The 24,052-nt window shown below is 33.0% G+C and overlaps 2 protein-coding genes and 1 long non-coding RNA gene across 7 annotated transcripts; 1 reads left to right on the plus strand and 2 right to left on the minus strand.

The window, feature by feature from the left end:
• The first annotated feature begins 2,986 nt into the window (after window positions 1–2,986).
• LOC131164477 (adenylyltransferase and sulfurtransferase MOCS3) lies at window positions 2,987–8,213 on the plus strand. Its single transcript, XM_058121694.1, has 11 exons — window positions 2,987–3,387; window positions 4,381–4,473; window positions 4,740–4,795; window positions 5,061–5,125; window positions 5,302–5,376; window positions 5,566–5,644; window positions 5,736–5,774; window positions 5,909–6,017; window positions 6,497–6,615; window positions 7,243–7,359; window positions 7,606–8,213. The coding sequence occupies exons 1-11, from the start codon at window positions 3,135–3,137 to the stop codon at window positions 8,002–8,004; spliced, it is 1,404 nt and encodes a 467-aa protein (XP_057977677.1). The 5' UTR covers window positions 2,987–3,134; the 3' UTR covers window positions 8,005–8,213.
• Window positions 8,214–9,997: 1,784 nt separating this feature from the next.
• LOC131164484 (aspartate carbamoyltransferase 2, chloroplastic) lies at window positions 9,998–17,045 on the minus strand. Of its 4 annotated transcripts, none has more exons than XM_058121736.1 (7): window positions 16,688–16,980; window positions 16,395–16,463; window positions 12,319–12,918; window positions 12,098–12,237; window positions 10,762–10,935; window positions 10,415–10,651; window positions 9,998–10,305 (listed from the first exon to the last, which is right to left on the minus strand). In XM_058121736.1, the coding sequence occupies exons 3-7, from the start codon at window positions 12,854–12,856 to the stop codon at window positions 10,219–10,221; spliced, it is 1,176 nt and encodes a 391-aa protein (XP_057977719.1). In that variant the 5' UTR covers window positions 12,857–12,918; window positions 16,395–16,463; window positions 16,688–16,980; the 3' UTR covers window positions 9,998–10,218. The 4 variants fall into 4 exon arrangements, with proteins under 4 accessions (XP_057977719.1, XP_057977692.1, XP_057977702.1 ...); XM_058121709.1 differs by having other exon boundaries at window positions 9,998–10,326; window positions 16,688–16,978; XM_058121719.1 differs by lacking the exon at window positions 16,395–16,463 and having other exon boundaries at window positions 9,998–10,326; window positions 16,688–17,045.
• A 4,297-nt stretch (window positions 17,046–21,342) lies between these two features.
• LOC131164496 (uncharacterized) lies at window positions 21,343–23,300 on the minus strand. 2 transcript variants are annotated; one of them, XR_009139277.1, is made up of 3 exons: window positions 22,818–23,300; window positions 21,781–22,077; window positions 21,343–21,544 (listed from the first exon to the last, which is right to left on the minus strand). It is a non-coding gene; the product is annotated as an uncharacterized LOC131164496 (long non-coding RNA). The 2 variants fall into 2 exon arrangements; XR_009139276.1 differs by having other exon boundaries at window positions 21,343–22,077.
• Window positions 23,301–24,052: the final 752 nt, after the last annotated feature.

A 24,052-nucleotide genomic window follows, 5' to 3' on the forward strand; every position in this document is an offset into this window, starting at 1 on the left:
TAACTCAACCCTAGAATAACAACAATTTTAACATTCCTAAGCTCATATACTCTCAATGACCAATTAAACTTTAAAACATCTTCCTTACCCTAATTTTGGAGCGGTGTCTGGAATGTCTGAACTACGAAATCGCTCCAGTTCAATTGCGGAGAATCGTCGCCGGAATCCCGAAATGCCGTTTATCCTTCAATTTAGGTTGAATCGGACGAGAAATCAAAAAAAGAGGAAGAGCATTTCACAACCTAGGAGAGAGAGAGAGAGAGAGAGAGAGAGAGAGAGAGAGAGAGAGAGAGAGAGAGAGAGAGAGAGAGAGAGTTTTGATTTTTTTTACAAATAAAATGACTTAGAAGTCTATTTATAGGTTGCTGGCACAAGGGAAACCGTCGACGGTTTGGCCTTGCACCAAACCATTTCTCCTTTTTCATACTTATTATTATTATTTTTTGGGTCTCTAAATACAACCATTTAAGATTCTACTCAATCTTTGCAGTTTGAGTTTAACTTCTCATAACTTATTATGCAAAGATAAACTTACCTAGAACCACTAATGGGTTATTATAATTAAAACATGACAATTAAGATCACGTAGCCACCAAGGCTAACAACCATAATAGTAAAGGAGTGAGGATGAAATGAGATGTTTTACCTTCCTTAAGGAGTCTTTTTTATAGGCATTCATGATAACTTCTTATTTATTTCCCTACTAATGAATATTTATTTGGATTTCAAGAGTTATACTTTGATTGTGGATATGTTAATAGGGAGTAAATATTAGTGTGCTAACTCCTTACTTTTATTAATGAAAGTTACCTCATTTCTATTGACCCATTGATGTATTTTGGTGAAACATAAGTTAATATCGAGTTTAATATTGAGGCTTCTTCTAGGTTATATCAATTGGTAAAAAAATCATTTTTTAAAAATAATAAAAGTTGCATAAACTCCTCGTGTTTGGACAAAAATCATTGAGTCATTATATGATTTTATTATAAACACTAAACCCCTCTATAATATTTAAAACTATGAAAAATCATAAAATCATTAGTTTTATTGATAAAAAATAATATATTAGATGAAAATATTAGCCCCAAGGTTTCATTTACTTGGTTTTGATGATAATAAACTAATTATCGACTAATGGTTTTATATTTAAGTTATTTGCAAGATTAAAACCATTAAAGTTAAAAAGTTGAGAGAAGATGTGAAATGTTCAAATTTATTTAACTGTATTAATAATCTCTCAATTGTAATATAATTTACATTGTAAAACTATGAGAAAATATAACATATAACATATATGGACTTAAATTGGTAAAATGGAATCAAAAGATTATCAAACCCCGACCTATGTGCTAAGGGCAGTCGATCGGCCCCAAGAGATAGTTGACCGGCCTTGAAGGCGATTGATTGGTCTAGGATTTTCTGCTTTCTAGTAGTTACTTTACCTTCTCTAACTGCTAATGAGCAGTTGATCGGACTCATTAAGTGGTCAACTAGTATGACTAGCCAAAATGCTTTAACGAGTAGAAAACGACTAGTTTTCATCCAAACTCTATATATATATGTCATCCAAAGCCTTGAAAATGTTCAAAAAGTTATCTATATTGAACTACCAAGTGCTCTTACTTTCAGTTGTCTCTTATTCTCTCCTTATGCTTTCTATTATCAATATTTGAAAAAAAACTCTTGGGTCTATATTTGATTATTCTTTGAGAGCTTATTTTTGTAAGCTTGTATTGTAAATCTTTCTTGTAAGGAATTTTCATTTCTAAGTTTTGTTATATTGGTTCCTTGATCTTTGAAAAACAAAGATTGTGTCCTAATTTCCTTTTCTCTGTTAAAATAAAGGGTTATAATTGGTTCCCTAGTCTCTGTTACAATAAGAGAATAGTGAAATCTTAAGACAATTGGTCTTAAGAGACTGAACGTAGTCGTGAATAGCCGAGACACTATAAAAATGCTTACATTTCTTTTCCCTATCTTTTTAATTTAAATTTCTTTCATATTATGTGTTTTGCTTATTGTGTGTTATTTGCTTTAACTTTTGTATCAAACACTCAATTTTTATAAACCCAATTCACTCCCTTCTCTTGGGTTGCCTTCGAACCAACAAAATATGCAAATTTAATAAGTAAAATTGCCCTTAAATGATGATATTATTTTTCTTTAAACTTCCAAATAACAGTCAAATTGTTTACCATAGTCTTTACTAGTATTAAGACATTAAGTAGTTTAGGTATATTCCTCAAGACCGGTGAGAATATTGTATACATTAATCAATAATAAATATGTCATATATAAATTAAAATAAAAAGTTTTCATATTTATTTTGTACAACGTCGGATCTCAATAATTATGTAATAAACCTAAAAATATTAGGAGAGTAGAATATAATACTAATAAAAATTAATAAAAATATATTAATATTAATTGCATGAGACATTTTAGTACTTTAACTCATTTAAATAAACACAAGTTAACGGTATTATAAAAGTTTAGTGAGTTTCCTATAAATCTACATAATTCAAGCTCAAGACTTAAAATCTATATTTACACAAATAATCTCACACTGCACTTGGAGATAACATTTGAAAACTTAAATTTAGATTTATATGAATTTTGATAAAATATAATAAAAAATTATATGATATTTTTGTCGAATCCACACAAATTCAAACCTCAAATATATGCTCCCAAATACTATCTTGAAAAATTAATTATCATCTATGTTTAGTATAAAAAAAATTGTATTTTTAATTATTAATTTACATATATAATTATTACAATGCTATACATTCTTCATAAAATTGTTACCTTAAATTATTTTAATTTCCTTAAATTTTACTTAGATTATATTTAGTACAATAAATTATAAACCTCAAATTTTATTTTTTTTATGTTTAAAAAATAAATATAATTCTTCATAAAATTGTATTTTTTTTTTTTTGCATATTTTTAATTCATTAGACCTGAATACTTTTAACACATTAAATTTGAATATGCATAAAATTAAACGAAGTTAAATTCGGCTTATCCCCGTTAGGGTTTTGGTGACCGGCGTCGCTTCCTACTCGCTGCTTTGCGTAGCTCTTCAGCTTTCTTTTTTCCCTTTCGCGCTCCCTCTGTGCCCATCAATGGACTCCAATGGAGACGATGCGGCTCGAATTCTCCGCGAGCTAGAGAGTTTGAAATCTGCAAAGAATGACATAGAGCAGCGCATCTCACTCCTCGAAGCTCAGCTTAGCCAGTCTCGGTTGAAAGACGACGCCGTTTCGAATGATTCATGCCCTTCGGCGTTCGGAGATTCCTTCGCTGGTCACGGATTGTCGCCTCAGATGATCCACAGATACAGCCGGCACCTCTTGCTTCCTTCCTTTGGGGTTCAAGGTTTTGATAAATATACTTATATTGATACATACACATCTGCAAATGCTCATGGCTTCTTCTCTGTTACCATTGGAGCATGAATTTTGAATTCCTGTAGGTTTAAAATTTGAACGGCGACGGCCTTGTGTGTGTGTGTTTTTTTTTAATTTTATTTTAAGGTTTTCTTCTCTTGCTATTATTAACTGTTTACATTTTGGAAGTATTTATGTAGATCTTAAGAGCTAGAATCGGTTTAATTTTGCTTTCAGAAGCAGGGATGCTCTTATTCTGCCTTGGAAATGCCTATAGTTTTCATTATGCTTAGTTTGTTTCATGCAAAACTTTCCTAGATATGGTTGTTTCCCTGGATTTCCATGGAGAGAAAAAAAAAAAAACTTTTCTTCGGTCGAATGAAGTTCATGGTGCAATTTTTTTAATTATGAATATCAATCAAAATAAATGGTACCTTCTCCGTTTGATCGAAGAGAAGTGGAAAGAAGAGGAGAAATTTTGAAGGGCATTTTAGGTTTGGAATATAATTTTCATGTTTTTAATTTTTAGTTTTTTAAAGAATTATAAAATTTTCACTTTCTTAACGTTTGTGTAAGATATACAGAAAATATCTTTTTATTGCTTTCCAAGTTCTCCATATAAATATTTCTTTTTAAAAAATAAGGTGCCAGTTTGGTATGTACTTGGAAAACTTAAAATGGAAAACCAAATATGTTTTCCACAATCAAACATGCTTTTACTTTCTCTCCAATTCTTTGGATTGGTTAGAGGACAGAAGAGAAAAGGCAACTTATTTTTCTCCTCTTATTTATTTCACTTTACTAATGATGAGTAAAGAGAATAGATTTTTTCTTTTTCAATTGGCTGGAGAGTATAAAGAGAAGATAAAAGAAGTGGAGAGAGAGAGAGAGGAGGTTTGGGTTTCTATGGTATATGTGTGTGTGTAGGAGAAACAAAGCAACATATCTTTTGTTTCTAATTTTGAGAGTTTTTTTCTTGTAGGGCAGTCAAATCTCGCGAAATCTTCAATTTTAGTTGTCGGTGCTGGGGGATTGGGTTCACCTGCTTTGCTATATCTTGCAGCCTGTGGTGTTGGTAAGAGATTGGCTTGAGAAGATAAGAGCCAAAGATATTTAAGTTTGTAGTGGCAATTTATAATTTTTTGTCTCTCTTTTTAGGCCAATGAGATATACTGTTGACATTTTGTTCCCATGGTTACCAAAATTATTCTAATGTGTCTGATCACATATGCACAAATGAGTTTTTTAATATAACCTTTATTTTTATTTTTCATTTTATATTTTATTAATTTCAAGCTTTCCTTTTAGTTTTTGAAACCCACATTTGGATTTTGTTTCCAGGTCGCATTGGCATTGTTGATCATGATATAGTCGAGCTTAATAACATGCACAGGCAGGTACAAATTTGCAATATGAAAAAGGGTGGTGGGGAGTGGGGAGGGGGTAACGCTAGCTTTTTCTCCTCAAATATGTAGAAGTACTTATATGGGATAGAACAGAAACACTACTTTTAGTCTCCTGTGCCTTTTCTATTGAAGTGCTACTTGCTTATCAAATTCTTTCATGCTATTGAAATGCTATTAGTATACTGTGGATCACCCCATTTAAAATTTATTTAATTACTTTAATAATCTTCTTCCATTGCCTTTTGTTGCATTTCAGATTATCCACTCTGAAGCATATATTGGTCTGCCAAAAGTTGAATCTGCTGCTGCTGCTTGTCAATCGTACGTTACAGTTATTGAATTGTCTTTTTACCTTTACCTGATGTCAAATTGCACATTTGAATCCTACATTATGAAGGATGACCTCCCTTTGGTCGCCATTGGAAGTCACTTTAAACTTTTATTGTTCCCTTTTTCTCTGTAGTCTTGCTTGTTTCTAACATAGGTTTGTAACTCAGGATTAACTCCACTATTCAGATTGTGAAACACAAAGAAGCTTTACGCACCTCCAATGCTTATGAAATAATGAGCAAGTATCCTTCCTTGATTGAGAAAAATTTAGATGTGCCATCTCCCCCCACACCCCCTTCTCTCTCTCTCTCTCTTTCTCTCTCTCATGTAGTAATTCTTTTTCTTAGGGGGGGAAGGGGGCATGGTGTTGTGTGTGGGTGGTGTCAAAATATTGCTGAAATTGTCATTCCCTTGACTGCAAAATTTTCTAGGTATGACATAATAATTGATGCAACAGACAATGTTCCTAGCCGTTACATGATCAATGATTGCTGTGTTGTGTTGGGGAAGGTAATCTGGTCCTCTGTATTGCTTGTTCTTATAAAATGCAGTTTTGTTTTATTCTAACCTTAGTATTAACCACATATATACGCCCATGCAGCCTCTTGTATCAGGTGCTGCACTGGGATTGGAAGGACAGGTGTGTTATAAAGCACTCTGCTGTTCAGAATCTGGCATAGAGTTTCTTATAGGCTCTGAATTTGTGAATGTTACGTTCAGCAATTATTTGTTTTGTATCAATTCTTAATGACTTTATCATCAAATATATGATAGCTCACGGTTTACAACTACAAAGGAGGTCCGTGCTATCGATGCTTATTTCCAGCTCCTCCACCTACCACTGCCTGTCAGAGATGCTCTGACAGTGGAGTTCTAGGAGTAGGTGAGTTTTTCGTTGTGGTTGACACCCCAATCACCTCTGATTGTGAATTATTAATATAAAATTTATCTATTAAGTAAATTTTGGCATGTGAACTATTCTTCATTTTTCTCACCCTTCTGAATTTGCAAAAGAGTCTTAGGGAAGATTTTGTTTAGGTTTGATGTGAGATTCTATATTTAGGTTCTCCTTACTTTTTGATTTGTTTCTATGACTTGGGAGGAGATCATATCTTGTATGTTGGCCATTACTTACCAGATGCAATTCTTCTCCTTGGGACTAGTTAGTATTTATGTAGAAAATGGATAGAAAACTAACATATGCTGTTCTGCATTTATCATGTTTGTTTTTTGTCCTGCTATATTGATAATCCTAGTGGTATTTTCCCCTCAAAAACTGCTTTGCCATTTTACATTTTTAAGCATGAGTACAAACAAATTATACCATGTTTATTTATTTGTTTTTGTCTGTTTGTTTTACAGTTCCCGGTATCATTGGCTGTCTCCAAGCCCTGGAGGCTATAAAGATTGCTAGTGCTGTTGGTGAACAACTTTCAGGACGGATGCTTCTTTTTGATGCATTGTCTGCAAGGATTCGTATCGTATGTTTCATGTTGCCTTCAATTAAAGTTCTATAAGTATCAGCTGTATTTCGTTGTTTTGTTGTATATATATTTTTTTATTTTTTGCCTTTTATATATAATCCCATAAATGGATTAATGCTTATATTTCTGCTATAACACATAAATTTCAAGATTTTTAGTCTACTTGTGTGATGGGGAGTAGCCAGGAGGATTTTCTTGTGAAGGGTTGTCATTGTTGATTAGCAGAACTAAACTTCCACCCACCATGACCCTGCTCCATGATGGTTGCAGCACCATAGCATATGTAATAGATCTTGGTTTTATCTTTTGCATTTAACACCACTTCAAACCATTATGTTATCAGGCCCATCTAAGAAAATAATTTTTTTTTTATTCTTGGGTGGCTGTGGTAGGAAGACATGATGGTGGAAACTTTCCAGTTTCCACCTTTCAGATAGAATAACATTGATCTATATCATCGTGTATCTCTCAGTGAGCAATCTGATTTTATGAGTAATTAATTTTTCCCTGCAGTAAACTAAATAAATAATGCTTTATGGGAGTCTGTTTGACTTTCTAGTTTTTTTTGGTGTGTCCTATATTGCACTCATTTCTGGTATGTAACAATAGTTTTATATTGCTTAGGTTAAGATTCGAGGGAAGTCATTGCAATGTGAAGTTTGTGGAGAAGGTGCTACATTTACCCAACAACACTTCAAAGATTTTGACTACGAGAAGTTCACTCAGTCACCACTGTCCACGGTCATCTTTTTTCCCTGCTCACTTGTCTCCTATTTGCAATTTCATTCTCTTTTGATTGAATTGCTCGATTTCATTTGTTCTTAAAAATTAAAAATATCTTCCTAGTCCTCAACTCCACATCCACTATTCACTTTACTAGCTGTTTTACTTTATTTTTTGTCCTAGTGAGCATAACGTGTGTTTCTTTTTCTATGTAATGGATAGTCTTGATGAAGCTAATGTATCTGCAATTTCAATTGACTGCAGTCACCTTTGAAGCTAAACCTGCTTCCGAAGGATTGCAGAATAAGTAGCAAAGAGTACAACGAGAGAGTTGTTGGCAGAGAAGCACACGTGTTAGTGGACGTACGACCAGCACACCACTTCAATATTGTCTCTCTTCCCGGGTCCCTGAACATCCCACTTTCAAGTTTGGAGCATAGGTTGCCTGAAGTTTCCGCAGCCTTGAAGAAAGAGGAAGGGCACAAGGGCATGGATGCTGATTCCGGTTCAGCTCCCCCTCTATTTGTAGTCTGCAGAAGAGGCAATGATTCACAAAGGGCTGTCCAATACCTACACAAAATAGGTTATACTTCAGCTAGGGATATCATTGGAGGACTGGAATCTTGGGCTCTTGAGGTCGATCCAAAGTTCCCTTCCTACTAGCTAATTTGTCCATTGATCGTCGAGAGTTGCTTTATACTTTTTTATAGGTTCATGTACTACTCCCACATAAATAACGCTGCAAGGAAGAAAAATGGGTGGATCCGTTTGGGCAGCTGTATTTATTGCCCTAAAAGAAGCCATCATGAGCTAACCATATTTGATGTAAAATATTTGCACTTGTGGTAAATTGACTTAGCGATGTGTTGAAAGCATGGTGTAGATGTTTTACTGTAGTATAAAAATCGGTGGAAACAATGAGTTGTGTGCATGAGAAGTATGAATGTGTTGGGTGTCTGAATAGTGAATAGTATGTTTAGGCTTTGGACCATGACATGGATTATGAGATGATTGCATGATTGTTTACTTGGCAGAACCAATAGGATGGCAATTTGAACTAATTTTAACATGCTATCTATCTTGGCAACAGGTGCTTTCTTCTGGTTCAGATCAGGATGAGTGTGTACTAAAGAGAACTTGGTCGTATAAAAATAATTTGCATTTTATGAAACTTTGGGTTTGAGATAATTGAGAAATTCATTTAATTTAACTGCAGGATATCTGATACAACTTGGACTAAAATCATTAAACAAACCATGAGTCGACTCCATACCTGTGCAGAGTGTGACCAGATGAAAAGGTGACTCTGCTTTCCTATAAGACTTTGTTTAAACTCAATCATAGACTTTGGTTCAAGGTCAATCCGTTCGACAAAACTTCAGGCAGGGTTTGAACAATGAACGATTTTTGTTATGGGAGTGTAAAATTAAATTGCATTTTAATTTATATTTATTCTATGTTTGGGAGATTTTTGGATTTTTGTGAACTTGGACAAAGCATAATACAAAATGATACACGTTTCTATTCTTTCTTTTTTTTCTTCAAATCAATACAAATCTAAATCCAAGATTTCAAATTGGTACTTCCAAATGCAGCATTAAATATAAAAAAAATATGACAAACTCCCAACTAAAAAAAATATAGTAGTAATCCTTTTACCAACAACTACTAAACCCCCTAGTGCTTTTTTAAATTGTATAAAATCACAATTTAATTAATTTTTATTGACAAAATATGCTACAAAGGTAAGAAATGTCTACACAATGAATCAATAAAATCAAGATATTAACTAATTTGATTAATATTCATGCAAATGTCACACCTTACTCCTTACACCAGCAACAAATTTCATCAAATCAATGTTTTGCATAGTGTTGCCAACAGTGACATGTTAAGAACAGGCAACGAAATCATTTTTTAAATGGAATAGTGGGTAATTAGAAAGTTGCTAGTAGTCTAACTTTGAGTGATAATGGTGAATGGGGATTAGAGTGTAGATATAAGTCCAGTCATAATATTTTAATTAAATTATTAGTTTTTGCGCATATTTTGATCTTTTCAACCTCTTGTTAACAGAAAATAATAGAAATAGTATTTTGGATAGTTTCAAAATATATGAAGGTTACTGGTCATATGGAACCACAAGATGGCTTCTTATATTTAAGTCAAGGCAAAATTACCCCACATGTTAATGAACAAAACATATAAAAATAAATAAAAATAAAACCAATCAAACTCAGTTAAAACTAATTAACTCAAACTCAGTCCAAGCACAAGTCTAAACTGAAAATTTTTGACCAAGCTCAAATTTTCAGGCCAAAAGGGATGGCATGCCAAGCTCTGTTGATTGCCCAAACTAAAAAATGACCAAAATTCAGAAACACCAAGTTTTCCCCTTATAAATCTTTTGGTCCCAACCTCACAGGCAAGAAATCCCACGAGTCTCAGCCAAAGCCGAAGTGAAGAACAATATTTAAACTCCACAAATTTCACAATTCATGATGAGTAATGATGCAAAGAAGAAGAAGAAGAAGAAGAAGAAGCAGCAGCAGGATTTGTCAAATGTGCTTTTGGAACAGAATGAAATGGATTATGTCTGGACTAAGAACGAAGTAAAAACTGTTTCATCATGTGTCAAAAAAAAGCACAAATCCGATTTATCCATCCAAAACACAGAAGCATAAGAGAATTTCATTTATCGCAAGTAATGAAATTTCAACACCGCAGAAAAATTGTTTTAGTTTTCTCCTCTCATCAAATCCAAAACCACTGGCAGCTTTGTCATCATGATTCTACCTATCCATAAATCCATAAATGACAACAAAGAAAGTGTTAAATATCAAAATCTGAAGGGCTAAAAAAAAAAATCCATCCCTCTCACCAACCAACAAGAAGAAGCTTCAACAAAGCCATCCTGATATATAGACCATTCTTTGCTTGTCTGAAGTAGGCAGCCCTTGGATCCTGGTCAACCTCCAAAGTTATCTACATGATCAAAGTAAATTACTAGGGAATGAAAAAACTATGGAATCTAAGATCATCCCTGCGACAGTAGCAAACACTGCATGCCTACCTCATCAAGCCTTGGAAGAGGATGCATTACCACAGCATGTTTCTGCATTGCACCCAAAACTTCCCGATCTACAATGTACTTGCCTCGAGCTTCTTCGTAAAGGTCAAACCTCTCCCCAAACCGTTCTCGTTGAATGCGAGTTTGATACACCACATCACACTTCGAAGCAATTTCCATCAGATCAGCACTTTCCTCCCAATTGACTCCTTTCGAGGTTAAATAGTCTTTTATGTCATCCTAGAAAACAAAGTGACCAAATGAAAAGAAGAAAATAAGGACTCCCTAAAAGCCTCCTTTACTATTGATGCTGATTCAGTTAAATTCATAAAAATCTTCAATTCTCTTACCTTCATTTTTACCACATCAGGGGAGACAAAGTATATCTTCATATCTTGGTACTTGGCGAGCAAATATGCAAGTGAGCGGACTGTCCTTCCATTAGCAAGATCCCCAACAAGACCAACTTTAATGCCATCCAGTTTTCCTATCTCTCTTTCAATAGTGTACACATCTAAAAGAGCCTGCCTTGTGTACAAATAGAGGAAGAAGAGCTTTGAGTTTAGGTGCATAAGAAAAATACATTGTTATAATTCAAATAAAGAAAAGGATCAGCTAATCTAAGATTATTATAATGAAAAATATAGTTTGGTTGCTTCAAGTGAACTTATTGTCCCACTAAAGTCTTAATGTGGTTGTAAAAAATAAGAATGTGCTTAATAGTCAAAAAATGATGATTTTGGTAAAATGGGGCCCTAGTGTCAAAGAACCAGCATCAATGGTAATCTTGCTTTCTTATGGAAATTTCTGCCTGCATGAGTGACTCCACTGTCCACGTAGGAGGGGTTTGCATAAATCTCTCAATCCCCTGAGATTTTAACACAATTGTAATAGCACTCTCTTATGACACCTGCAGCTTAAAAGCTTGCCTTGGCACAATCCACTCAACACTAATACTTAAATATAGATACCTTAAAATCTAAAATAATAATTTATTTTACCTTTTCTTTGTTTATCATTGCACCAACCAATGTCCCCATCGGAGATAAGAAGAGCATTCCAATTTTTATTTTTATTTTTATTTTTTTTGTGTGAGTTTACATTCTATTCATATTTTGGGACATCAGTTCTGCTGCCAACAGAGTTTCCACCAAATAACTAACACATCAAAAAGAGCTTTTCATTGTTTAGAAACAATGGATCATGTGTCTTACAAACATGATAACATATCTACTATCATAGTACTTCTACTTTTCCCCAGCAAAGTTTGCTTCAACATAAAAGAGATGATTGAGGATTAAATAATAGCAGAAAAAATAGATTCATGGGTGCAGACAGGATAAAATTTTGAATTAAGAATACTACTTGAAGTCATATTTTCAAATCCACAGTTCAATGAATCATTAATGTTCTTCACTGCTGACCTAAGGATGCAGAAAATGTTTTGTCATACAAAGTGAAACATATCATTCCAGTTCAAACTGAGGCATTATATTTATAAGTTACGACTGTATTTCCAAAGACTACTCCATCATAATAAAGTAAACAAAAATGATATGCCCAATTTTCAGTAAAAAATGGTTAACTTGTTTTAGACCTAAAAAAAACTGATCAACCAAGCTTCTTTGAAATCTTCAGCCGTCAACTGCTCTATATATTTTCAAAAGTCTAAGAATTAGTGCACACCTGACTTGGATGTTGTCCTGGGCCATCCCCAGCATTAATAATAGGAATACCAGCTGTAGCTGCAGCTCTTTTGGCTGCACCACTTTCGAAGTGCCTCATCACAATTATATCCGAGTAACCCTCAATTGTTCGTATGGTATCTGCAGTTCAACCACCAAATTAAGAATAAAATGACGCAAAATGGTGCTGGAAAGCCAAAATATAAATGGAAAATATAATACCTTCAAGTGTCTCTCCTTTGGCTGCAGATGAAAACTCCCTTGCATTTTCTGTTGTCAAAACTTCTCCGCCCAACCTTTTCATTGCAGACTCAAAAGAAAGCCTAGTTCTAGTGGAAGGTTCATAGAAGAGTGTAGCCATTAGATAACCCTTGAGGATTTGGCTCCCAGATGAGTTCTTCACGATCTTCTCCATCTCACGAGCCACTTCAAATATTGCACTGAGAGTATCTTTATCAAACTGCTGAGCTTCAATTACATCATCAAGTTGAAACTTATTCCCTACTAAAATTGAGGGCTCATTCTCAATGTCCAATGCATGACAGTGGATTCCATTCCTTTTTGAGACTCTTCTCATCTGTTCCCTTGATGATTTGTCAGCACAGAAAAATCTTGAATATGATACATTTTTCTTAGAATGACTCGACTGTTTAAAGAACATATTTGAATAATTGCAGCCATAGTCTCTAGAGAAATTTATTGCTCTGGGAGCAATTATAGCCCCACAGAAGGCAGATGAAGAAAATGAAGATGAAGCCATCAGAAAATGGCTATGACCAGTTCAATGCTGAAGAGTTGGTTCCTTTGAGCACCTTAGAACCCCTAGAACAAGGCAACATAAAGCTATATTAATCTTACATGAGCAATGAATGACCACATAAAGTTTCAACTCAAATGTAAACACAAAAACAACAGAAATAAAATCAATACACATGCACACATTAGAATGTCATGTTTTGAATAACATAAAATATAAAGCATCTTATCCTTTCCCATAATCTTCTTGGTAGTACATAAGAGGTACCCTCTACTAACGGGTAACATATTTCAAATTGACTTTTGTTAAAAAGCCACTTCACCCAAAGCTTAAATTGTTAGGTTGTGGGCCAACAACAATAAAACCCCCCACACATGCAGTTCAATTGCATGGGACAGATACACAAGTGAAGAATAACACCAATATGGAAAATAAGATAAATTTTCAAAACTACACCATAAGGCTTAAAAGAATTAATTAAAAGGGAAAAATTTCTTTCAAATGTTGAACATAATAAGACTTAATAGTCAAAACTCATGGGAAACTTGAGAAACTTACTCAAAACTTGGGATAGTTCTACTAGTACTAACAATCTGCAAACAATCATTTGCTCTAAACCATTGCTAAATAACAAAAAAGTAAGATGGTATGGAATTGAACAACACAAGCTTCATAGCAGACGTCCATGCAGCACTAACACTGCTTTATGGGTGCCATGTTTGTGTTGTGTACTTGTGTCAGTGTACGACATTGACATCCTTCAACACATATACAACCCTTCAAAAACATGTCAACAATTGAAGTGTAATTCTAATGCTACAGACTTTCTCGACATTTCAACACTCTTCTCATACTTCTTCAACAATCTCAAACATTTAATGACACTTTGTAACATAATTTTCTTTTACCATAAATATCATAAATATGATAGAAGAACAGCCATATGGTTTTTGATACTTCACAACATTAACGACCATGTGCTTCCCCAAATCAACTAAAGTTACAAATGAACATGCTACTAATGTTCTTATTTTACAATCCAAATGAACTTCATAAGTTTCCAAGACTTCTTACTTTTCAAGCAGTAAGGATTACACCCCTGAGAAACTAATAAAGCGAGAAAACTGCTCAGCATACCTAAAGTACTTTCTAAAATTAAGCAAAATTTTTCATCAAAGAACAAAAAAAAGAAAATCTTATATTTGCACAGCATATGAAAACCAACAGAAAACAACTACCAGATCACCTTAAGCAAACACATCAGGAAATCTCATTAATTGAACTGGCTGCCAATTTATTTGGCTATAGTTTCAAAAATCTTGAAAACTAGTTTGCTCTCTAATCTGTAAAATCACATTACTTAGTCCCAGGTTGTGCTGTAGCTGTAAGCTGCACTAAAATTTAAAGAGCAAACCACCCCCTTAAAAATATTATATAGCAAGTTTGATGTCTCAAACCTGATGAACTTCCCTCCAAATAAATGAAAAACAAGTAAGCACACATTGGGTTTCTAAAGCAAATCACACCCTGAGATACCTGCATAATGGGTTCAACTTCACCTCCAAAACTGAGCCAAAGATGTTAACTTGAAATAAAATTGGTACAAGTAAACGAAAAAACCATTAGAAAAAACACAAAAATAACTAATATCACATGAATTAAATGCTGCTGCTACAAATGATCATCAAATCCCTTAAATCAAAGTGCAAGCACAAACTAGGGTAGAAGAATCAAAATAAAGTGATTCACAGTAGAAGACCAATTATTTGAATTACAATAACAATTAGCTATCTATTTGGCATCACTTATTTTTTATTTTTTATTTTTTTTCTAAATTACATTTTTGTTAGGTATTCCTAGTTATCGGATTAAGTGATTATCCCATATTTTAGTTGTTTGGATGCAAATTAGCCAACACACTTATTTTGGGCAAAAATACTATAGCAGTACACAAAGAAAAAGAGAATTAAGAATTTAAAAACATGTAAACAAATGCAAGAAAACCAGTGCAGCACAATGCACATAAAGAAAGAGAAAATTAAATAATTAAAAAAAAAAAAAAAACAACCGCAAGCCCATAGCAGCACTTAAAGAACAAAAAAATTAAAGAGTTAAACAAAAAAAAAATAGAAAAAAAAAGATACAAGAAACTTGTAGGCAAAGTGGAAATAATAAGGTTGATGGTGTTCTCGAATTCAAAGCAATTATTTTTGTTTCTGTGAAGTTCAGGGAAGTGTTGAAGAAAAGCAGAGACTAGAAAAAGAAATGCAGAAGAGCTCACCAAATCTTCAAAATTCTGACTGTTATCAATTGATTGTCAACTTCTATTGCAGGTTTTCTGCTCTACTAGATGCCTAGGAATTTGCTCACAAGGATCAAAGAGAGGTTGGAGGAAGATGAAGCTGGCAGCCTATTGCTTACACTCGACAAGGAATAAACTCATAAAATTTAATTTTTTAATTTAAATATACTTTCCAATTCCTACATTTTCTTAATTTCTCCTACCTTTCAGTAAACGATTTTTTTTTCAATTTTTTTATTTTTCACCCAAAATATTCACTTTTTGAGGAAATCATTAAAAATTTTGTAATATTCAACCTCTTTTCAGTATCATATCTATGGAGGAGTACAGCTAATATGGGGGCAAATCAATTTAGTAACTGCAGCAGTAGATTAATTATAGACATGGGGGATTTTGGTTCTTTAACAGTGCACAAATCATATTATGCACATAATGAGCTAGAGTGGAATTAAGTGTTTAAAATTCTGGATGAACGTGATAATTAATTTGATGGGATCATTGAATTTGTGATCTTGAAAGAAGAGTGGAAAGTCAAGCTCCTGCTATGAACTAGAACTTAGCTTTGTCTGGAGGATGATGAGCTCACTAATCGGATAATTAATCAGCCACTTAACCCAAAAAGAAAAAATGCAAAGTTGAATGGACCACTTTGACATGTCTGGGCATCTTTCATCCACTCATTTGGTAGCTAAGTACAAGTACAGCCCACTTCAGCAGACCAATTTCCACATTTGGTCAGCATAAAAATCTCAACTCTCATCTCACCAAAGAAATGAGGAAGCATTGGGATTGTTGGGCAGAATATGGTCAGCCACTCTGCCTGAATTGAAGTGCTGTCTAGCCCCTACACTCAATGATATTGCAACTTTGTCTCTTGCATTATGTTGCCCAACCCAAACCTTTCAAAAACTTATATATATATATATATATATATATATATATATATATTATATATATATATATATATATAATGTAGCCCAATCCTCCCAATTATTCTTCTTTTTTTCTCAGTATAAAGAATATGAACCTTTAAAAAAAAAAAAATTATGGTACAGCAATCAGTACATTTGTGTATAGACAGACTAGAAAATGAGTACCAACTTGCTGGTGTACTGATCAAGGGAACAAAATTAAATAAATGGTATTAATTTTTTTAAAATTAGTCAATGGGGTTTCATGTTCACAACACAATGGATTGAAAATGTTCAAGGAAAATAGTGCGTTTGATATTTTAATTACCAGAGACTTCGTGAAAATCTTCTAATTAATGTAGCAGATCGAAGGGAGTAGTCTGAATACAGGGACAACCTAAATCCAAACTAGAAAAGTTCAGATTCTATGCTAGAAGACAACCTAAATCCGAACTAGAAAACATGAAAACGAAGTTAACTAACGGCAAATCAAAATCAAGCACCATCAAGTACAAAAGAAAAAGAAATAATGCAATATGTTTATCAAATAGACTCAACATGAACACCAATCAAAACCCTTGATAAAGGCTTTGGTAAGAGGGTGCGTGAAGAATATCATACCAGAGTTGAAGGAAGAACAGCGCTCGAGCAGACTCTGATATCTGAGTTAGGTGCTCAACTCGCCCAACAATCACAGCTCAAAATCCAGTCGTAGAACACCCAACGCTCGAAGAACTCAACACGAACACAATCACTCAGAATCCGACAAAGAACCCAACTCGGCCACAATCGATGTCGCAAGCAAGGGTTGGCGAGTTAGAATTCATGTTGATTCAGAGAACGAGAGAGGAAACCGTGGTTGGGGGCCGTAGAAATGAGAATCGCTGAGGGTGTCGGGCTGGGAGAGGATATGAGTCCATAATTTTCGAAATTGAATATGGGTATTATTGGAAAAAAAAAATTAAATTTAACAAGTGTCGTGGGCTTAGCAGTAATGGTTTGGAATAAATGAGATATTAGTGTTGTGGGCTAACCAGGAATGACCACCCTAACAAACCAAACTTTATCATCTAAACGAATTGAACTCGAGTTGGCTCATGTCCAGCTACGAGCCGGCTCATTTATCAATTCATTTACTCGTTACTAATTCATGAATTAAGTGACAATGACTTGTGGACAAACTCGATATCAATGTCATTAAATATTTGTTTTTAAATTTTTTATTTTTAAAATATATTTTTCTTAAATTATATTTATTAATTATCAATTATTTTAATTAAATTAATAGTTTCGTTCATTTATTAATTTTAAACGAGCTTTAATTGAGTCAAGTTTGAGCTTGAGTTCAGCTTGTTTAAGCTTTAGTCAAGAGCTTGAGCTATATACATATGCTAAACGAGTTCAGTTCGAATAGAAAACTTTAAATTCGAGTCGATATTGAGCTTGGCTAGAGCTCACTTATAAATAATTGAGTTGTTTGGTTCATTGTAGTCCTAATTCCAACCCAAATCTTAGGAATTCATATTTTACACTTGGTCGGGATAGACTTTTCACAAGGAATAATATATGAAATTAAGAATGACTATTTAATTGGGAATATATTAGGAATAGAATTATTTTAATTTAGGAGGTCTTAAGATAAGAGAGATTTATTTAAATAATTTTATAATTTATTCTTTAACTTTTTAAAAAGAAATGTCCTTTATAGAATTAGATAAATTAGGCAACTTTATCATTAATGCTAAATTTCAAATTCTAAATTCCTTTTTAATAGATCTAACCATTTTCAACTCATTTTTTTAAAGTTAATTAAAATTGATATCTTTATTCGTAATACTGGATGACTTAAAATTAATCAATTTTAATTTTTGAAAATTTTGTAAAATTTCCTTTAATTATAATTTATTTAAAGTGATTATAAATATAATTTAATGACTTTTAACTTTTAAGCTATTAATTACTTAATTTAAGTATTTTATCTATTTATTTAAATAATCCATATACTATATAATTTTTGTATGATACCAATGAATCGGTGGATAGTTTACATACTATAGTCTAAAGAATTTAATAGAAAGTCTTTAAAGTTTGAGTCTTTCGAGTCAAATGAATTGACGAAGGCTTAATGTACAAATTAATAAATAATTAAAATATGCGGAAGAATTGCTATAATTTAAGAGACTTTGGTAGTGTTTAAAAATATAGATTTTAGGTATATAAAATCCTAAATTCACCTTCCAAACACAAGATATATATATATATATATATATATATATATATATATATATATTCTATAATTAGTAACGATACAATAAAATAATCCTATGTTTGGAAGTGTGAATTTCGAACTTTAAATTTGAAGTCGTATAGATTTCGATAAATTTGGACATAATTTTATATATATTTTATTAAAATTCAATACAAATTTAAATATTAGATCTCTACAAATATATGGTAAGAATAGATCCAAATTTTTCATTTTTTCCTAATGTTTGAAAAGTAATGTTCCTGAACCACAACCTTAGTGTAGTGGACCTATCCTGGAAACTGGATTTCTCTGGAACAACCCAATGGGTTGGGTGAATTTTTTCTAATTTTTCTTAAATTTATTTTTTAGAAATATTTTATCTTATTTTTAAAAGATAATAATCTAAAAAATGGTTTATATTATTTATACTTTTATATATGATATGCATATAAATTGGTTAGTTCATTTTTTTATCCAAATAAAATTTCTTTACACAAAATTTTCAGTTATCCAAAATAAATTTTATAAATATAAATTTACCTAACTTTGTTATATTTAATTTTATTTTAGAATGTCATGTCATATTTTATAAAAGATAAAACAAGAATGCTGGAAACACTGTTGTTCTTGCAGTGAGAGATGATGTATATTTATATTAATAACTGTACAATGATTTACAGGAAACTATAAACAAAGAAATGAAATATACACGAAAAGCAATTAATTTTATAGCCATTGGGGACTCCTAGAATCAAGGTGCAGTTACATTTGATTTGCCATGATCTGTTGCATTATTTATGTCTGTAATTGGGGACTCCTAGAATCAAGGTGTAGTTACACTTGATTTGCCATGATTTCCTGCAGTGTTTATTTTCGTAATATGCCCCTTCAAGTTCGATAGGGATGAATTCACGTTGAGCTTGTCTTGTAGGAAGACAAATCTTGCTGACACGATTGGTTTAGTGAGACCATCAGCGAACTGGTCTTTACTTGAGATGAAGCGAACTTCCAAAGTTTTTTGTTGAACTTTTTCCCGGATAAAATGGTAGTCTATCTCCACGTGTTTAGTTTGCGCATGGAATACCAGATTTGCCATGAGATATGTGGCACCAATGTTGTCACACCATAGGATTGGGCTAAAACAATACCAATTTCATGTATCAAGGATTGTATCCAAAGTGACTCAGCAGTGGCATATGCAGCCGCACGGTACTCGACTTCAGTGCTTAAACGTGTCACAGTTGGCTGTTTCTTAGAGCTTCATGTGACTAAGTTGTCACCAAAATAAATGCAAAAACCTGAGGTAGATTTTCGATCATCTGGGAAACCCACCCACTCGGCATCGGAGTAAATAGAGCTGTGTTGACTTGCTTCGGTTAAAAGGGTATCAGAGTAATGAAATTTCACAATATTTACTTATAAGGGAAAAAAAAAAGGTAAAAATTAGGTCGTTACACTTGATATACATAAGTGAGCACTAACTTAATCTAAAAGTTTAAGCCTATTGACTCTTAGGTCCAACCATGTATATAACAAAACCCTTAACATAAATTACTAACGATGACAACTCAACTTATGTGATTGGAGATCCCATGAATTAGGTTTAATGGGTAATATTTTGTTAAACGCTATTATTTGTTTTACTCATCTCAATGATATTGGAATAGTGTGTTTAGTTATAGTTATTCACTTGATGAATACACCTATATGAGTGTGGAAGCGGACTACTTTTTATAAAAGTTTAGTGGGCTAAAATTTTCTAGAGCATTCATGAAAATCCATATATAGTGCATGACGTATTCACATCAGCCTACAGGAACCTTGTACTTAAAAATGTCATGTGAGTTGTGTGTTTATAGAGTTACACTGAAAGGGGATGGTTCAAAATCATAAAATTCATCAAGTTATTGTAGTTCATGGCACACGTTCTCTAAGTACAATTCAAACCGAAAAGGTATTGTCACTCTTTGCACAACTTTTCATGGTTATCCAACCTTTGTTTTTCTTTTTATTTTGGTTTATAATTTGAAACATGCGGAAAATTGTTGAAGATGTATCAAATTTTGACAGTTTTTTTCTTCTTTATTTTCTTGTTAATGGCAACAATTCTTTCTTGGTTTTATTTCCATTGTTTTTATTTTATTTTATTTCCTCCAACAGTTAGATGTTAATAATGGTGTTTGAACTGTTACATACCATTAGTTTGTTGTAATAACCAAAGCCAGAAGTTACTCCTACATGCAACATTGAAACTTATAACAAGACAACCTCTAACCTTTTCCAAAACACAACCAAAAAACATTTCTCTTATCTTTCTTATAAATTCATTCTCTCCATCATTTACTAGTCATAACAAGTAGATATCTAGTTATTTTTTCTATAATCCTATCTTTGTTTATTTTTCTTCCTCCATATTGGGTCACTGTCCATTATAACTACTAAAGTTCTAAAATTTGTGAGTGCACATAAACTCGAATCTCGTTTAGTAATCTAGAAATCGTGCACACTATGACTATTTGTATCGAGAGATTTTCTTGTATAAACATGAAATCAATTTTAAGGAAAATGGTCTTAACACACTTTAACTTCTCTACAGTAAATTTTTTCTCCTAGTTTAATTTAGTTATTATCTGATTACACCTTAATTTTTTTACATGTATATTAACTACTGCTGCAATGCTTCGCTTCTCTTGGTTGCTTAGTTAATTGCTGCGGTACTTATCTATGTATAAATATGTACAATGATGTATATGCGTTTTGGTAAACAGTAATCCATAGATCTGCCGACCTCAGCACGCACACCAGGAGCAAGAGAGTGACTTATAAGTCACAAACATAATTATAATACTCACAAAATTAATTTGTTAACCCATCCATCATCAAACCATTTCATTCTTTTTTATATATATACATATTATGAAAGAGGTTGCCACCAATTTGGACACCAGCCAACCAATCCATTTCAAAGGATTTTTTTTTTAGCGAGAAAGTCAAAGGGGATAAGATCATGATTCTTCAAGATGTGGGATTGATGATGGTGATAGGAGGGGTAGACATTTCATTTTCTCAAGAGCCAAATATAACAAGATTACACTGTTTGCATAAATATAGCAGAGAGAAAAAAAAGAAAGGAATACATCTAAGAAAAATATAAAAAATAAATAAATTGAAATACAATACAATAGAAATAAATGCAAATAAATAGAAGACAGAAGTCTAGACTTGTGCGCCTGCACAGAGGAAATTGAGCAATAGTTAATAGAGGGTTAGTGGTTGAAAATTAAATGCATCCCTTAATTTATAAATTGATGTTCAAGGGAAACAAAAAAAGAGAACAATATGAAGTGAGAGCAATAGTTAAAGAATGGATGCCCCCACGGCATGGTACAGTGGAAAGGTATCAGCAAGTAAGAAAGAGTATCGAAACTTCAATTCCAGGTAGATACACTCATGGAGCCAGCGGTACCTGTGGATGGTAAGAGTTTACTCTATGAGCCAACGGGGATTGTGGATGGTGAGAGTTCGCTCTATGAGCCAGCGGGGACCGTGGATTGTGAGAGTTTTCTGTGAGCTAGTAGGGACCGTGGATGGTAATGGAGATGTGTCCCGAGAGTCAGGTTGGCCGAACGTCCAACTGATGCACAAAAGTGGTATCCGCATCCGGACTTTACCCTGATCAGCGAGACCTGAGGGTGAAGGACACTGATCTATAGGTTTGGTGTCGCACCAGGGGGTCCAAAGGGCTCGTTGGTGGCTGGAGTTCCTATGTAATAAAAAAAAAAAAAAAAAGTTAAAGAAGGAAGGAATATCGGGTAAGAGCAATAGTCAGAAAGATATAGGTAACCGATAGAGAGTAACAACAATAGCAATATAGAACAATTTGTCAAAGCAGAGCAATTCTCAGTATAGAATAATTCAAGAGCGGAAAGGTTTTGATACTCATAAAGCATACAATCAAAAGGGTCAAAATAAAATGAAATTTATCACATGTCACCGCTCTTTGTTGACACGTGGCCCCCACTTCTTGAGTTTTATTTTTTTTAATTTTTTTATTATTTTTTTTATTTTTATTATTTTTTTATTGAAAATAATAATAAAAATTCTAACAAATAGGAAAATTTTGCAAAAAAATCAGGAAAATTTGGGAAAAAATCAAGAAAAATATTTTAAAGGTCAGAAAAATAGAAAAAAAATTATTTTTGGGTTGTTTTGAGTTGAAATAAATACAAATGTATATTTAAAATCCTAGCAAATTTTATAAAAATATTGAAAGTTTTAAAAAAAATCTAAAAGAATTTTAGAAAATATGGGGATGTTTTTAAAGATTTTTTTGCTTATAATTTGACATTTTTCTCCAGTTTTCATTGGTTTGTCCCTTTTTTCCAAATTTGTTTGGTTCATGAAAAAAGAAAAAAACAAACAATTTTCCAAGAAAATAAAAAAATACAATGAATAAAGGAGAAAATATAGATTATTAAACACACAAAAAAAGGTGAGGGTTACCTCTATGGATCCAAATCAAATGGGAAAAGGGAGAGAATCTCGCTCTTTTCCGCTTTCACGAGTTCGTGCTTGATCTGCAAGAAAAAACAAGAGAGAAAAAGAGTGGTTAGAAAATTAAAAAGAGAGAATAAGAGCGAGAGAGAGAAATATAGAGAATAAGGAAGAGAAAAATTAGAGAGAGAGAGAGAGAGAGAGAGAGAGAGAGAGAGAGAGAGAGAGAGAGAGAGAGAAGTGAGAGAAGGAAGGAGACCAAGAGAGCGTGGGGGAAGAGAGAAAGGAGAGGGAAGAGAGAGAAAGGAGCAAAGATTGAAAAAAAGGGAAAGAGAGCAGCGAGAGATGAAGAAAGGAGAGAGGATGAAGATAGAGAAAAGAGCAAAGAGGATAGAGAGTTGCAATAGATGAAGAGAAAGAGAGATGAAAAGAGAGAGTTGTGAGAGATGAAGAGAAAGAGAGAGAGAAGAGTTGTGAGAGAAAGAAATGGGAAGGGTGAGAGAGAGGGTATGGGAAAAGACAAGAAAAAGAAGAGCAAAAAAGGGGGGGAAAAGGAAAAAAAGAAAAGGAAAAAAATAATATAAATTAAATTTTAAAAAAATGAGACACTACGGTGATTCTTGGCACAACTAAGACCACACGTCCAGGAAGTGACATGGCATGTTCCTGGCCGTCCAAATTGTGATTTCTTTGGATGGTCGGATCGCTGCCATATCAATGATCTGTGTCACAAGTCTAGCATCTACCGCATTCCATCATATAGTGAGTGATGTCACACTGCTAAAATAAATCAAAATAATTAAAATAATAAAAATAAAAAATCATGCACCACGTGTCAATACTGTTGGCTGACATATGGAAAGCCCATTCCAAACAGGGTCAACTAACCTTGATTGAATTGGTCTGACCCGTCCCGAACTGGTTGCTTTTTTTTTTTTAATTTAAAATTTAATTTTTGATTCATTTTTATTTTAAAAAAAATGAAAAAAATAGTACAAGAATCAAGAAAAATTAGGAAAAATCACAAAAATAAAAATAAAAATTATTTGAGTCAATTTGACTCAAATAGCCAAAAAATGGAAAAACAAAAATATCAAAAATAAAGTAAAATGAAGGAAATTTTCTTTAAAATCTGAGAAAATTGCATGAAAATGCTAAAAAAATTTAAAAAATTCTTAAAAATATTTTTAAAATTTTGGGAATCTTTTAAAGACTTTTTACTTGATTTTGATAAATTTGTTCAT

Source organism: Malania oleifera, chromosome 1 (genome assembly GCF_029873635.1).
Source record: "Malania oleifera isolate guangnan ecotype guangnan chromosome 1, ASM2987363v1, whole genome shotgun sequence".
NCBI classification, from domain to species: Eukaryota; Viridiplantae; Streptophyta; class Magnoliopsida; order Santalales; family Ximeniaceae; genus Malania; species Malania oleifera.

Coding starts and splice junctions, on each gene's coding strand:
- LOC131164477 (XM_058121694.1), top strand. CDS start 3,135: ATGGACTCCAATGGAGACGATGCGGCTCGAATTCTCCGCGAGCTAGAG. Junction 4,474..4,739: donor TCTTGCAGCCTGTGGTGTTG/GTAAGAGATTGG, acceptor TTTTGTTTCCAG/GTCGCATTGGCATTGTTGAT. Junction 6,018..6,496: donor CAGTGGAGTTCTAGGAGTAG/GTGAGTTTTTCG, acceptor TTTGTTTTACAG/TTCCCGGTATCATTGGCTGT.
- LOC131164484 (XM_058121719.1), bottom strand. CDS start 12,856: ATGGCTTCATCTTCATTTTCTTCATCTGCCTTCTGTGGGGCTATAATT. Junction 10,652..10,761: donor CTGATGTGGTAAAAATGAAG/GTAAGAGAATTG, acceptor TTTGTTTTCTAG/GATGACATAAAAGACTATTT. Junction 10,327..10,414: donor CTCTTCCAAGGCTTGATGAG/GTAGGCATGCAG, acceptor TTGATCATGTAG/ATAACTTTGGAGGTTGACCA.